This window comes from Elgaria multicarinata, chromosome 16 (assembly GCF_023053635.1).
Source record: "Elgaria multicarinata webbii isolate HBS135686 ecotype San Diego chromosome 16, rElgMul1.1.pri, whole genome shotgun sequence".
Classification (NCBI taxonomy): Eukaryota; Metazoa; Chordata; class Lepidosauria; order Squamata; family Anguidae; genus Elgaria; species Elgaria multicarinata.
Window position 1 is genome coordinate 21,441,649 of NC_086186.1, and position 14,525 is coordinate 21,456,173.

At 44.5% G+C, this 14,525-nt stretch overlaps 1 protein-coding gene across 1 annotated transcript in view; it reads right to left on the bottom strand.

The window, feature by feature from the left end:
- Window positions 1-14,525, bottom strand: part of AGBL1 (AGBL carboxypeptidase 1) — a 521,226-nt gene that overhangs the window by 459,356 nt on the left and 47,345 nt on the right. The window contains exons 3-5 of the mRNA XM_063142173.1: window positions 13,501-13,647; window positions 10,783-10,914; window positions 5,880-5,973 (exon numbers count right to left, since the gene is read on the bottom strand). Coding sequence (XP_062998243.1) covers window positions 5,880-5,973; window positions 10,783-10,914; window positions 13,501-13,647 — 373 coding nt within the window. The remainder of the gene's footprint in view (window positions 1-5,879; window positions 5,974-10,782; window positions 10,915-13,500; window positions 13,648-14,525) is intronic.

The following is a 14,525-nucleotide window of genomic DNA, read 5'->3' on the forward strand; positions in this document are numbered from 1 at the left end:
GATAGCAGCGTTGGTGCCAGGCGAGCCTTGTCAGGGAGATCGTTCCATAGTCTGGGGGCCACCACCGAAAAGGCCCTGTCCCTCATTGCCACACTCCGAGCCTCTCTCGGAGTAGGCACCCGGAGGAGGACCTTAGATGTTGAACGTAGTGACCAGGTATATTCACTTCGGGAGAGGCGTTCGATCAGGTATGGTCCCAAGCCATGTAAGGATGTTATAGGATGTTAGCATGCAAAGTAGGGCAGCCTGCAGCCCTCCAAATGTTTTAAACAACAACGCCCATAATCCTTGACCATTAGCCATGCTGGCTGAGGCTGATGGGAGACGTAATCCAAAACATTTGGAGGGCACCAAGGTGCCTATGCCTGCTGTAGGTTAATACCAAAAGCCAAAAAAGAAAAAGCCAAGTAAAGATGCCAAAAAAAGCCAGAGACCAAGGGGTGGAACTAAGGACATAGTTTATTCTAAACCAAAAATCCGACACGTTTCAGACCCTAGGGGCCCTTCCTCGGGGTAATCTAAGAAAGATATATATGTATAATATTTACAAAGTCACATGGTCATCATTGTTAATCACAATAGTTTTGCCAATGTACATAAACACGTTCAATTTATAAATGGATTCAAGTAAAAAAACATAAAAATGGTAATAACAAATGTCCACCTTATCACATACAGTATACGAATGTAAACATACTCACTTGATAAACGCAAGACATTACTTCTAGTTCGTACCCATGGTCTCCTATGCTTTGCTAACTCCAAGAAAGATCATTTTAACATGTTTATGTACATTGACAAAACTATTGTGATTAACAATGGTGACTCTGTGTGTGTGTGTGTGTGTGTGTGTGTGTGTGTGTGTGTGTGTGTGTGTGTGTGTGAGAGAGAGAGAGAGAGAGAGAGAGAGAGAGAGAGAGAGAGAGAGAAAGATTCTTAGATTACCCTGAGGAAAGACTCTTAGGATCCAAAACACATCAGATTTTTGGTTTAGAATGATCCTTAGTTCCACCCCTTGGTAGGGTAATACCAACCAAACTGTTACAAAGTTGTGAGCAACCCTATCACTACCACTACCCATTAACACTGTCTTCTCATAGCATCTGGCCACTTTAAGCCACACCTTTGCCACGGTCAGCCCTGCCTTCAGCTTTGAACTCTCTTTGCACGCCTCTCCTCTTGCTCCCTGCCTCGCCAAAGCTGTAGAAGTGGGAGAAGCACGCACAGCTTGAGAGTCCAAATGCACGTGCACCTTCTCATTTCTACAGCTTGCACGCCTTGTAAATCTTGCTCTGGGAACGGAGTAGAGCCAGGACCAAAGCAGACAGCTGCATGGCTAATTTTAGCCTCACACTAGAGATCCAGGGCACCTTTCAGGCTTGGAAGGGTAGGGAGGCATTGAGCGCACTTAAAAATAAACACGGCACGTGTTTGACCCTTGAGACTTTATTGGAAGATTCATTGGCAAAGCAGCTTCCTGAATCTAAGGATGCACAGCCATGAGTCCTTAGTTAAGGTTTGACCGGGGGAGGGGGGGAACATTCTACCATGATAACAGGGTAATCAGGGGGTTGGTCATTCTAACAAAAAATGTTTTACCAATCTTCCTGAAAAGTACATGTGCCAGAAAGAAATGTTGGTTTTACATAACCTGAACATTTCAAGAAGTTTGGTGAAAGATTGAGGGAATTATAAGATTGGTGTCTGCTACCTGGAAAAGTCAGATAACTTCTTCCAAGCTAGGGATGGCTAATTGATAGCTGGTGTGCTGGACTGACAGACCACTTCCAGGATAAATTTATGTTTCCCATGGTAACAATGAGAACTCCAGCATCCATCTCTCTCAGATATGTACCAGACACCAGTGCCCAGTGTGGCAACCCTGATGCCCACCTTAGGGACGGGGGCTTTCTTATCTGTGGATATGCCTTTCAATGACATAGGTGATGCGGCCTGCCCTCAGGTCCATCTGCCTCCACTTTGGGTCAGCTGTCCTAACTCACCCACAACCTTCAGCCCCTGTATTCTGTAAGTAAAAGAGACCCCCCCATATGCCCAGTTTATTCCCTTTACCCAAACAGGAAAGGTACCCAGGAAATATGTTCTCTATTGGTAGCACAGAAAGATGAACAACACAGGGATTTTATATTTCAAAAAACAAACAAATTAGTATTTAATACGAGAGGTGTTCTATCTTATAATTAATTGGTGTTGTGCCAAATCCTACCTCCTAATTTCGTGAACTTTTTCTCTCCCTACAAAAGAGGCATAGCCGGAGTTTTTGTTGAAATGCTGAAAATGGAATAACCATAATTTTTGGCACAGCAATATAAAGAAGCACTCAGTTCTTGGTCTTACTGTGCCTACTCTACCCCTTCCAGCACCCACTAACTGGATGTAGCTAGCTTCGTCAATCACCTTGACTAACTGTCTGCTCTTCCCTTATATAAACTCAGTCTCCTCATACACATAAACACAAGCTCTTCCCATCTTTCACTCACTCTCTACCATACAATTACCGTATTTCTTCGATTCTAAGACACACTTTTTCCCCCAAATAAACATCTCTAAAAATGGAGTGCGTCTTAGAATCGATGGCGTCTTAGAATCGAAGCAATATGGTAGATGCAAAAAGACTCTATCCTATTAAAAAAGCGTCTGAAACATCCATTCCAACTTTCTCTCTCTGGCTTTATTGCTTTTAGAAAGCTGAGCAAGCAGGGGTTTTTTGAGATCGCTTTGCAAGTGATTGGGGCTTTTTTTGAGATCGCTTTGCAGCCTGATTGGGGCCTACAGCCGCCCCGCGCAGCACCGGGTGGCCCTCGTCAGCTGCATCCGGAAGACACGCAGCTCCAAGAGTCAGGGGGCTCACCCCCCCAAAGCACCGGGTGCCCCCTCCAGCTGCCGCCCTGGGAAGACGCCCAGTTGGGTTGTACCCACCCGGCTCCGGCGGCCGGGAAGCGCACGTCCCGAGTGGAGCCTGGAAGTAGTCCCCGCCCCCTGGTTTGCTGGAGGGCAAAACAAACTGCTAATAGTCATCACGCCCGTGGATGCTGGGCCAAAGTGGCCCGAAAAACCTGTGCCCAGAGGCCAAAGAAGTGCTGCTCCGCCGAAGCTGCTCTCACGCGGCAGCTCCAGTCATCTCTCTCCTCCTCGTGCAGGCAGGCCTCCAAAAGAGGAAGCTCCTGCAGCAGCCGCGAGCCATGCGAGCGAAGAGGAGCTGGGAGAGTAAGCGCCTGGTTTTTTGCTTACCCCTAAGCCCCTCCCAGCCCAGTGGCACCAAAACCCAGCTCTTTCTAAGAGATTTCTAAGAAATTTCTAAGAAATTCTACTCATAAAAGATATTCTAAGAAATTTATTTTTTCTCAGAATCAAAGCTTTTCTTCTGTTGGTGGTACTGAAATTAGTGTGCGCCTTAGAATCGATGGCGTCTTACAATTGAAGAAATACGGTAACCCTAACTTACCTGGGCTCAAGTTACCACTACAAACACATATAAACACTACTACAAGCTCAACATGGAAAGCATTGCGATTTTGTCACAACATACCTCTCCACAGCCCAAACAGCTCTTCAACTTTCCCTCCCCCATCTTTAGTCGATGTGTTTTGCCACCAGACAGCAGAAGCAGAAGTACAGTCCTCATCTTGACAGCCTCCCAGATGCCATTTTGGTTTTTCCACAACACATTGGGAATTCCCAGTGCATTGTGGGCAAAATGGTCACTGGAAGACAACTGAGATGGGGAAGTCAATGTTTGCTGCTGGTGCTTAAAATAAAGGAGCAGAATGAAAAGTGATACATGGCACAAAGAGGTCTTATAGCAGCCAAAAAAGTAAGGAAGATTGACTGGTAGGAAAAGAGATGGGAGTTATGAGAGGCCCACTTGCAGGCACTGTGTCAAACTTCCTTCAGTCCTGGAATGGGCCCTGCATAGTAGCCCCAAATAATTTTAATTTACATATACTAAAATGTTGGTCATGTTTTCCCTCATAAGGGGGAGCAAAATGTTTTCAAGTTTCTATATTTTAATGGCATATCACACTGATTTTGTAAGTGAGGTGTATGCAATATATTGTACGACAGTTACTTAGTTATTCAAAATACGTATACCATACATTTCCATCCCTATGACCTCCAAATTCATTTCTAATTTTGCACTTTTGAATTACTAATTGAACAAAAACTCAGTCAAAATGTGCCTTTCACTGAATTTTGCAAAGGAGCAGTCCAATTTAAAAAAAGTACAATATTACTTCAAAAATACATTATATTAGGAAACTTGCTTGCATAAAATGCATATATTAGGGGGGAAATGCAGTTATTAGGAGAAATGTGCAGCAAGATGTCTATTTTTTTTAGGAAAATCTAAAAACAAATAATTCTCAAATTTCAGAATGAGCTGAACTTGAAGACTGAAAAAATCCTCAAAGTTCAAGACAAAACAAACTTGATTGGAAAAAATGAGAAGGATCCAAAATTGGCAGATCCATCTATCCATCTACTATAAAGTATTACATCATTATGATGTAGCAGCCAAAGAAAAAACAACAAAAGCCGCAATGCAAGGAATTCCCTGCAGCCCTACTACAAAGGGGCTTACATACTTCCTGTAAAAAAAAAATGCACACAAACACATGTTAACCAAATACAAAAGAATGAGTATATTTCAAAGATGTACACAACTGATGCATAAATTCAGAAACTACACAGATTTTAATGGAAACTGGGAAGGGGGACCCTTACAATTTGATATGCATTCAAAATGGAATTCGGAGAGCTTCGGCAAGCACCCATTTTGTGGATTCACACATCCCTATCCCAGGCTACTATCTGGAGAATGGAGTGGCCTCGAAGAATTCAGAAGTTGGCCAACCTGACCTAAGTATTACAGACTTTGGACCCGAAATAATTGGTACAAGCTACAGCTACCTAGATTTCAATTAAATATAAGGGGAAATGTCGTGACAGTAAGAGCTGCACTACAGTGGAACTGTCCACCTATGTAAGTTGTGGGTTTTCCATCTCTGGAGGTTTTTAAGAAGAGGCTGGACAGCCACCACTCATGGATGGTTTTAATTGTTTTCCTGCACACTGCAGAGGGTTGGACTAGATGTTCCTTGTGATCCCTTCCAACTCCACAATTCTATTATTCTATGACTGCAGGGTCTGCACTTGTCCTACAGTCACTGTGGAACCAGAGTTTAATTGTATCAAAATACTCGTTTCAATATGTTTTTAAAGAGTAGGTACACATTTTATTGAATATATCCATGGTAGTGCTATTCTGAAATGCTTTAAAATAAATCACGACTTAACGCAGTAATGGAATGGAATTATGAAAGGCAAAAACATGAAAAAAAGAGATATTGACTTGAAATCCATCTCTATTATCCCATCCATCAGGAAAGAGCAAATAAGCAAGTTCTGTGTGGGTGGAAGAAGATTGGGGTGGACCGAGAAGCAGCTGCTTCCATTTCTCCCAGCCTCCAGCCTTGCTGTTTCTCTCCCTACCACCACCACCACCAGTTCTTGACTAGTCAGGCAATTATGGGACTAGCCACATTCCCCATGGGAGCCATTTTGTGGTGGTGTCCACGGCACTTTCTCAAATTCGCAAATGTGCTCATGGGTTCAAAAGCTTGGAGATTCTGGACATAGGCAATACTGAGGCCAATGGACCAAACGGTCAGTAAATTAAGCCATATTTCTATTTCTTTTCTACATATACCATATACACAGATACCTTGACTTAATTGGATTGAATCCTGAGCATAAAGGACACATTCACTCCTATTCCCTCGAGGCCTAGACAAGCCAGTTTACTCTCTATCGTTCTTCACAAGCCCAGAGAAGGTACCCTGTGAGTACCAGCCTACCTTGTTGTTCTGGTGTGTTTCTTGGTGTACGGTGTGATTACTTTGAAAAGCAGCTCCATTGCTCCATTGATGCCCAACATTGTTCCTGCTGTAACTGCATGAATGAAAGAAAAAAAAGTAGTTAATTTCAGATCAAGGGAGGTGGGGAGAGACAAACATATTTTTTCGTATGATAACACAAGTGGGCCTCTGGGATTGTAAGGAAACATTTTGACTCTCTCAAATATCTTCTCTTACAAGGTAGAGGAAATCCATATGGGAACTAGGAGTCACACTGGGGGAAAGTATACCCATCTGGCTCACTACCCTGCCTCTTGGGTCACTGGTTTCCCAGCTGTGTCTTGGGAAACAGGTCAAGCAGCACCCTGGGGAAGCTGCTGGGGTCCCAGTACTAAGACCAGTTGAGGGTCCATCACATTTCATCACAGCTTCCTTTCCAACAAAAGTGGAGTGGGGGAATTGGGGGAATTCTGGCGGGTGGGTAAAAGTCTCTTGAATTTCATGTGGATGGGTGTGTCCTTACTACGCATAATACAAGGCAATCTGAATAGTAGCCCACCTGCCAATTCCCCAACTGTTGCCCTCTGTTGGAGGACAAAGCTGTGGGGGCCATGTATCTTGCCCCATACACCCCTTAAAATAGCCTGATTCAACTGCCACCCCGGTCAGCTTCTGTCCCTGGAATGGGCAGAGGGCACCATCTTGTCCTTTGCCTCCAGCAGCAAAATGACCTGGGCCAACCCTGCAGTGTGGTCAACAGCCCCTAAATCTGTCCCTGCAATCCAGGATTCCACCACCGCCATCTGTGGAGACCAGGCCAAGATGGGGCACAAGCCGTGAGGGAAGACGCAGCCTGTGCAAGGCGGCAGGAATAAATACAGCACCCTGTAATCTAAATCAAGATGCATTTCAACTGCCATCTCTCTTACATTCACCCTTCCAAATCATGCTTATCGCAGAGAGAAGGGCTGGGACTTCGAGGGTTGGCCATCTGCCCAGGAAGGCCCATAGCACGAAACCAGTTCAGTTCCTGCTCACACACACATAGGAAACCTACGGGGCTGGCAGCCAGTAGTATTAAATCTTCGGGGGGAAGTCTTAACATTCTAAGCATGTCAAGCAGGGCTAAATGCTTATGGCCCTGTTCTCCAAAAGGGAAGCAGTTACTAGGTCAGGGGCAATCAAGGGAAAACTGAGAGCAGCTGGTGAAGATGGGACACATCAGGAGTGTGCATCCATACTCCTGCAGAAGAGGACCATGTGAAGAGCGGTGATCAGGGCCAGCTCTGCTACACAGCAGGTGGAAGCAAGTTGCTTCATAGAATCATAGAACAGTAGAGTTGGAAGGGACCTATAAGGCCATCGAGTCCAACCCCCAGCTCAATGCAGGAATCCACCCTAAAGCATCCCTGACAGGTGGTTGTCCAGCTGCCACTTGAAGGCCTCTAGTGTGGGAGAGCCCATAACCTCCCTAGGCAATGGGTTCCATTGTCGGACTGCTCTAACAGTCAGGAAGTTTTTTTTCCTGATGTCCAGCTGGAATCTGGCTTCCTGTAACTTAAGCCCGTTATTTCGTGTCCTGCACTCTGGAAGGATCAAGAAGAGATCCTGGCCCTCTATGTAACAACCTTTTAAGTATTTGAAGAGTGCTCTCATGTCTCCCCTCAATCTTCTCTTCTCCAGGCTAAACATGCCCAGTTCTTTCAGTCTCTCTTCAGCAGGTGGCATTCAGTAGTGGCCAATCAGCAGGTGGAAGCAAGTTGCTTCAAGTAGACTCATAGGAAGCATGGATAGATAAAGACAGGGGCTGATGTCTGAATGGTGCACATCACCAGCTCCTGGGTTCTGAGGACCTTTGGGCAAGATCACCTCAATGTATCTCCTCCTTCAGTGAGTCTACTTTGTCAACTGCTATTGCTCCTCCTCCTTTTTCTCATCATTACTATTGCTTGCTTGCTTGAAAGTCAGAAAGCCAGTGAGCAGGTAGGCAGAGTCATCTACTGCTCCTCCTTCTCACCATCACCATCATCTGGGCCAGAGCAATAGGTAGGTGAACAAGCAGGTCCCAACAAGCATAAAGGAGGGTCCATGCAGGGGGCTGTTGTCAGTGGGCCCCTGTAGGAGTGTGAGCCCTAGCAGGCACCCAACCTTGCCTACCATTGACACCAGTTCTGATGGTGCAACAAGGTGTTGTTGCTTTTCCGGTGTTGGCCTGGTGAAAGGTGTGTGCCCTTTGGACTCTGCTTCAGGCATCAAAATGTCTTGGGGTAGCCTTGTCAGGGGCAAGGGCTGTCGCACTTCTGTTAAAGCCTTGGTGAAAAGTCTAAGGTTGAAAGTATCTCAGGCTTTTTATTGCTGCTATGCTTACTTACCCAGTGTCCCATTTCCAGTAGTGCTGAGAAATAGCAGCAAAGAATTACTAAGCAGCAGTATAAAGGTGAAGCTCTGAAAATTGACCAAGGTCCCAACACTGGAGATCCAGGGAAAAGTGGGGTTAACATGAAAAAAGCCCATTCTGTGGGCTGCTTCACAGACATGCTACCAGCACCCTGTCTTTTAAACTGAAGGTTTTTAAGCCTGTGCCTTCACAGCCCCACCCAAAACACAGCTGCATGCCATCTGTGTTGCCTGAAGAATGGTCTACTCATGAGTGAAGTCTCACTCACAAGTATCCCTTTGCTCATGAGGAGTCCTTATACCTCAGGTGGACACTTCTGCCTGTATCTGGCAGCCAACAGTGTCCAAACCTTTCAGCGCTGGTGATCCTAGGGCTAGGTGGCTACTCGGCATCTTCCTTCAAGTCTGAGATGAGTGTAGGGGTCAATGTCCCTCTCCCCCAAGGGCCTAGCATCCCCCTGATCTGCTACAAGTTTTCCTGGCACAGGCAGCTCCTCTATGATGTTCAGTTCTGGGGGCTCTAGGTCCTCCAAAGAGGGGTCCTCCAGTGGGGGAGGGGCATGACACCCCAGGGGCATCCTCTTTGGTCCTCAAAAACGTTGCCAATGGGTCAAGAGGCTCAGGAATAGAGAGATACTGGATTCAGTAAGAATATAAGAAGTGTCAAGCTGGACCGAGGGCCCATCTAGTCCACCACTCTGTTCACACAGTGGCCAACCAACAGTCGACCAGGGACCAAACAGTACATCGAGCAACAGCATCCTCACACCCATGTTCCCCAGCAACTGGTGCACACAGGTTTATTGCCTCGGATACTGGAGGTAACACATAACCATCAGCTTCCAGCTCAGTGCCAGAAGAGTATGAGCCAGCTGAGTCTGGGGCTGAAAAACTGGAGTGGATTCCTGAAATTGGACCTCAGACTAGTGGTCAGGAGCTTACAGACACCTCCCTCCAAGCTTGGTTCCCTCTGTGAAATGAACTTGGCAGATACAGCTGTATGAAACTTTGCTCTGCATCTTGTCCATTCCATTTTTCTTTTCTTTTTTGGGAAAGGTCACAGCATTAGAACATAACAAGAGCCACGCTGGATCAGACCAAGGGTCCATCTCATCCAGCATTCTGTTCACACAGTGGCCAAATGTGTCCATAGGAAATCCACAAGTACAACATGAGTGCAATAGCACCTTCCCAACCATGTTCCGCAGCAACTTGTGTACATACTGATACTGTCTCTGATACTGGAGGTAGCATAGAGCCATCAGGACTAGTAGCCATTGATAGCCTTATCGTCCAGGAATTTGTCCAGTCCCCTTTTGGTGGCCATTGCTACATCTTGTGGTAGTAAATTCCATAGTTTAACTATGGACTGTGTGAAGAAGTCCTTCCCTTTATCTCTCCTGAATCTCCCATCAATCAGCTTCATGGGATGACCCCATTGGGTTCTAGTATTTCTTTTCTCCTAAGTTGGTTGTTGTTTCATGAGAAGCATCAGTGGCAACTACACTGAAAGACCGGCTGCATTTTGCATTCTTCACAATGCCCTAGATCTATCATCATTATGGGGCATTATGGGAGGAAAAATGACAGCCAACACACATGTGCACATCCCAAAGTGGAGAATATATGGCAGATATTCTTCAAAATTGCCATCTTTTTCACACAAAAAAGAGAAGAACCTTCTCAGAAAAAAAAACATAAGAAGAATTGGCTCAGCTCTACCTAGAACTACTGCACAGGGATCTATAAGAAATTTGTTTCAGTTTATTTTTTATCAGGATTTACCCAATTTGCACCTTTCAGGCTGAATAAGCATTTGGACACCATCTGTGGTCAAAGTCCGTACATTTCCAAGTTTGCAATGTGATTCGCTGACACCCCCCAAAATATGTTTGACTGGATGCAAACATTTGAACGTGTGCGAAAAATGCGTACTTTTGATAAATATGCTCAAATATTTTCATACATATGGAAAAATCTGCATGAAACTCTACATTGATTTGTAGGCAAACCCCCCCCCCCAAAAAAAGCTTGCCATCTCAAATGGACTCAAGTCTGAATGAGCTTCAAGATGGAATTCAGAGAATTTCAGTGAGCTCATTTTTTGTTGCTCCATACATCCCTGCTCTGGCATCACTCTAGCTCGCCTAGTGCTTATCAGTGATGCCCTAGTACATCTTGTTATTCTGCTTCTGATTTCAATGCTCCACCTTCTTCACTGCCTGCTCTGTGCTCAGAACACAATTTTTGATGGTCCCACATCATCAACATAGGTCTATTCTAGTTCACTCTGCCATTTCTCTTCCTCTTCCCCTACACCAGCCTTCCCCAAATTCTGGAAACCAAATGGACAGTGTGTGTGTGTGTGAGTGTGTGTGTGTGTGTGTGTGTGTGTGTGTGTGTGTGTGTGTGTGTGTGTGCGCATATGTGTGAATGTGCATGCATAGAACACACACCTTACTGATCATGTCAAACAGGAGAGGGGTGGAATGGGTCACACACTCACCACTAGAGGCATAGACTTGCAGTGCCCAAAGACAGTGAGTGAGATTCTGATGGTGATTCAGATTTTTCCGGGCCAAGCTCAGTGTCATATCAATCACCTCCAGCCTTTGTGCTTTCAGCCCAAACTTCTTATCTAAGAAAAAGACAAAGAAGGAGGAGATAATTAACAATGGAAGTACTATTACCAAGTGTCCACACAGCAAATAGCCCTATTCGGTATGAAAACACACCATATCTTACATAGAACTCTTCTATCTGAACATTCCAAACACATTTCTAGAGGCCCATGTATGCTTCCGCTCAGACATGGACCTGTTTTATGCTCCAGTTTTCCTGCCAACTTCAGGGATGTCAATCCGTATGCCTTGCATTTTCAGCTAGCAAAAGGCTTCTGAGGTCAGGCACTTTTATTTAACACGTGCAGCACTTTCAGGCCAAAACAGCATGGTGGTGCCCCTCCTGTGGAATTCCCTGCCTCTGGAGATCAGGCAGGTGCCAACCTTGTACTCCTTTCAGCACCTCCTGAAAACGTCGGAGGCCTTTACTTAATATGCAGCCTTGAATCTCTGTTTTTGCTTCTTTTAAATTTTATTTTAATTGTTTTATTCTGTTTTTTTTTATCTTGTACACCCCTCTGAAATTTTTCAATGAGGAGCAGTATATAAATATTCTAAATAAATACATAATAAATAAATAAATAAAACAGACATTACTTGAAAGATGTAGCTAAAAATGTTGTCTTTTTTTCCTTTTTTTTACCTTTCATTTCATTTTTAGTATACTGCAGGGGTGCTCAACCCTTTCTCCTCCAAGGGCCATATCCGATGTCAAATACAGGGCTGGGAGAGCACACCTGTGCAAGCATGCACAAGTAAACACAGCGCACACAAACTTTTCCCCAACACATACACACATTTCCTCAGCCTCTCCCAGGTCCCACTGCTCCATTGTTTTCTTACTACTACTTTTCTAAAAGTTGCTCTGAGGGTGGGTCTCACAGGGCTCTATGGTTCCAGCCATAGAAGTCCCATTCCTAGAGCATCCTCCTGGTTCTTGCCATAGCATCGTTTCCAGTGTCTATGGTTTTAAAAGTATGGTTGTAAAGGCGGGTTGCAAATGAATGCTAATTCAGCAGCTTTGACAGCTTAAGTACCACATCCAGGGACCTCATATTTTATTTATTTATTTATTTATTTATTTTAAACATTTATATTCCGCTGCCACGACACAGGCTCTGAACACCAGACCCAGCCGCGGCTACTCCCTGCTCAAGCCAAGCACCACCGCTTGATACGCCTGAGGCAAGGGATAAAAACCGCCTTCCTCCAAACTATGTGGAGAAAGGGGTTAAATGGAGAAGGATTTCAATATATAAAATAAAACACTGTGAGTTATATGTGCTGAGGTGAATTTTTGTCAGAGTGGGTGCTAAATGTATAAACTTCAGATGATAAATGCCAAACAGACACGTGGGATTTTTGTGGTAGTTAAAAACAAAATAATTAAAATTTATTTTTAAAAGTTCATAAGCTTTGTTTCAAATAAAACATTTAAAACCCTTTTTGAAACCTTTCATCAAATCCTTTCACTCATTCACATACACGCTTTCCTTTCCCTCACACAATCACTCTTGAGCTTTCTTTATTATCTGTATTGATTAATATACATCCACTACGTGCACACCACACTCCAAAGACACCACTCTCTACCCTGAACCTCCAATTTCCCAGAACTTAAGTACTCTAAACACAGAGAGCACTAAAGACTCCAGTGGTTCTCAACCTTCCTAATGCCGCGACCCTTTAATACAGTTCCTCATGTTGTGGTGACCCCCAACCATAAAATTATTTTTGTTCTTCTCTACACGATCCATTGTCATGGGATAGTTTGCTAATGAAAATAATACATAACAATAGCTTTAATAATACAAAAGATGATACATGACATAGTTCAGTCAATACAGTTTCCTAAGACCATCGGAAATATGTGTTTTCCGATGGTCTTAGGCGACCCCTGTGAAAGGGTCATTCGACCCCCAAAGGGGTCCCGACCCACAGGTTGAGAACCACTGCTCTAAGAGTACCTAAAAAGTCTCCCGCAATCCCCTCAGTCCTTCCCTTATATATCACTCCTCCCCCTCCCCAGACATTCTAACTCCGCCCACTCAGGCCAACATTCTAAACTCACCACAGACTTACAAACTGCAGACATACATTTGGGAACTGACTTGTGGGGTGTAACGCCACACCCGCCCTATATCAATAAGATCTCAGGGTGGCATACAGATATTTTGGGTAGCTGAAAGGCAGTCTGCTTATGGGAGTACAAAGACACAGTTGGGTAGGGTGACCATAAGGAAAGGAGGACAGGGCTCCTGTATCATTAACAGTTGCAAAGAAAAGGGAATTTCTGCAGGTGTCATTTGTATGCATGCAGCACCTGGCGAAATTCCCTCTTCATCACAACAGTTAAAGCTGCAGGAGCTATACTAGAATGACCAGATACAAAAGAGGGCAGGGCTCCTGCAGCTTTAACAGTTGGGATAAAGAGGGAATTCCACCAGGTGCTGCATGCATACAAATGACACCTGCTGAAATTCCCTTTTCAATACAACTGTTAAAGATACAGGAGCCCTGTCCTCCTTCCCATATGGCCACCCTACAGTTGGGGATACTACAGCACAGTACTGGTACATATGTGTGAGGCTCAGTAGCCATACCTTTCTGGCCAATTTTGGCCATCAGGCGAAAGAGGGGCAAGAGGATGTCATAATCCGGCATGGGAGTTTGTGCCGCGTTCACCAGGGCCTGAAGAAGGGCCTCGCTGCCACCTTTGCTAATTGTGTAGTGAAGCCTCCTGTTCGTCCCTAGGAGAAAGGAAATGAAAGGACAGTGAGGAAAGCCTTTCTGGACACACCTGCAAACACGCAAGTCCTACAATACGTTTTTACTTGAACAGCGCAGACACGTTTGACACTTCCTTGTTCTTTCCCCACCCACCTTCATATCTACTTCTGCAAATGCAAACTATGCATAAGGCAAAGGTAGTCTTCAAATTAGGGATGTATGAATTTTGTAAAAAATATTATTACTTCTTCTTCTTCTTCTTCTTCTTCTTCTTCTTATTATTATTATTATTATTATTATCATCATCATTTTTCATACCACCCAATAGCCAAAGTTCCCTGGGCATTTTACAACAATGCATAAAATAATAAAATCCAATATAAAAATACAGCGTAAAAGACAACATAAAAATTACAGATGCAGAATTTAAAACAATTTTGACAGCTAAAATCAGTTTCAATAAAATACTAGGTCCATAAATGCTTTGGCATATGACACTAAATGCTTTTAAATGACTGGGAGTAGAGTCTTAATCTGGCAATGAAAAGCTACAGTGTTGGTGCCAGGCGGGCCTGAGTGGGGAGCTCATTGTTTTGCGGGGGGGGGCATAACTGGGAAGGCCCTCTCTGTTGTTGTCACTCTCTGAGCCTCCCTTGGAGCAGGCAGTAGGAGATGGTCCTCAGATGTTGCTCACAGTGTCCAGGTATGTTCAGGTCAGAAGAGACGTTTTGTCAGGTATTGTGATTCCGTCTGCATTTCACAGATCATCAGGTGTCTTTCATTCCATCTTTTACTCATTGATGAAATTTTGGGTATCTCCATTGGGGGTTTTCTGCCACCCCGCCCCAAATGCAAACCCCCCTGTCACAACACACCAATCCCCCAATGCCCAGTTTCA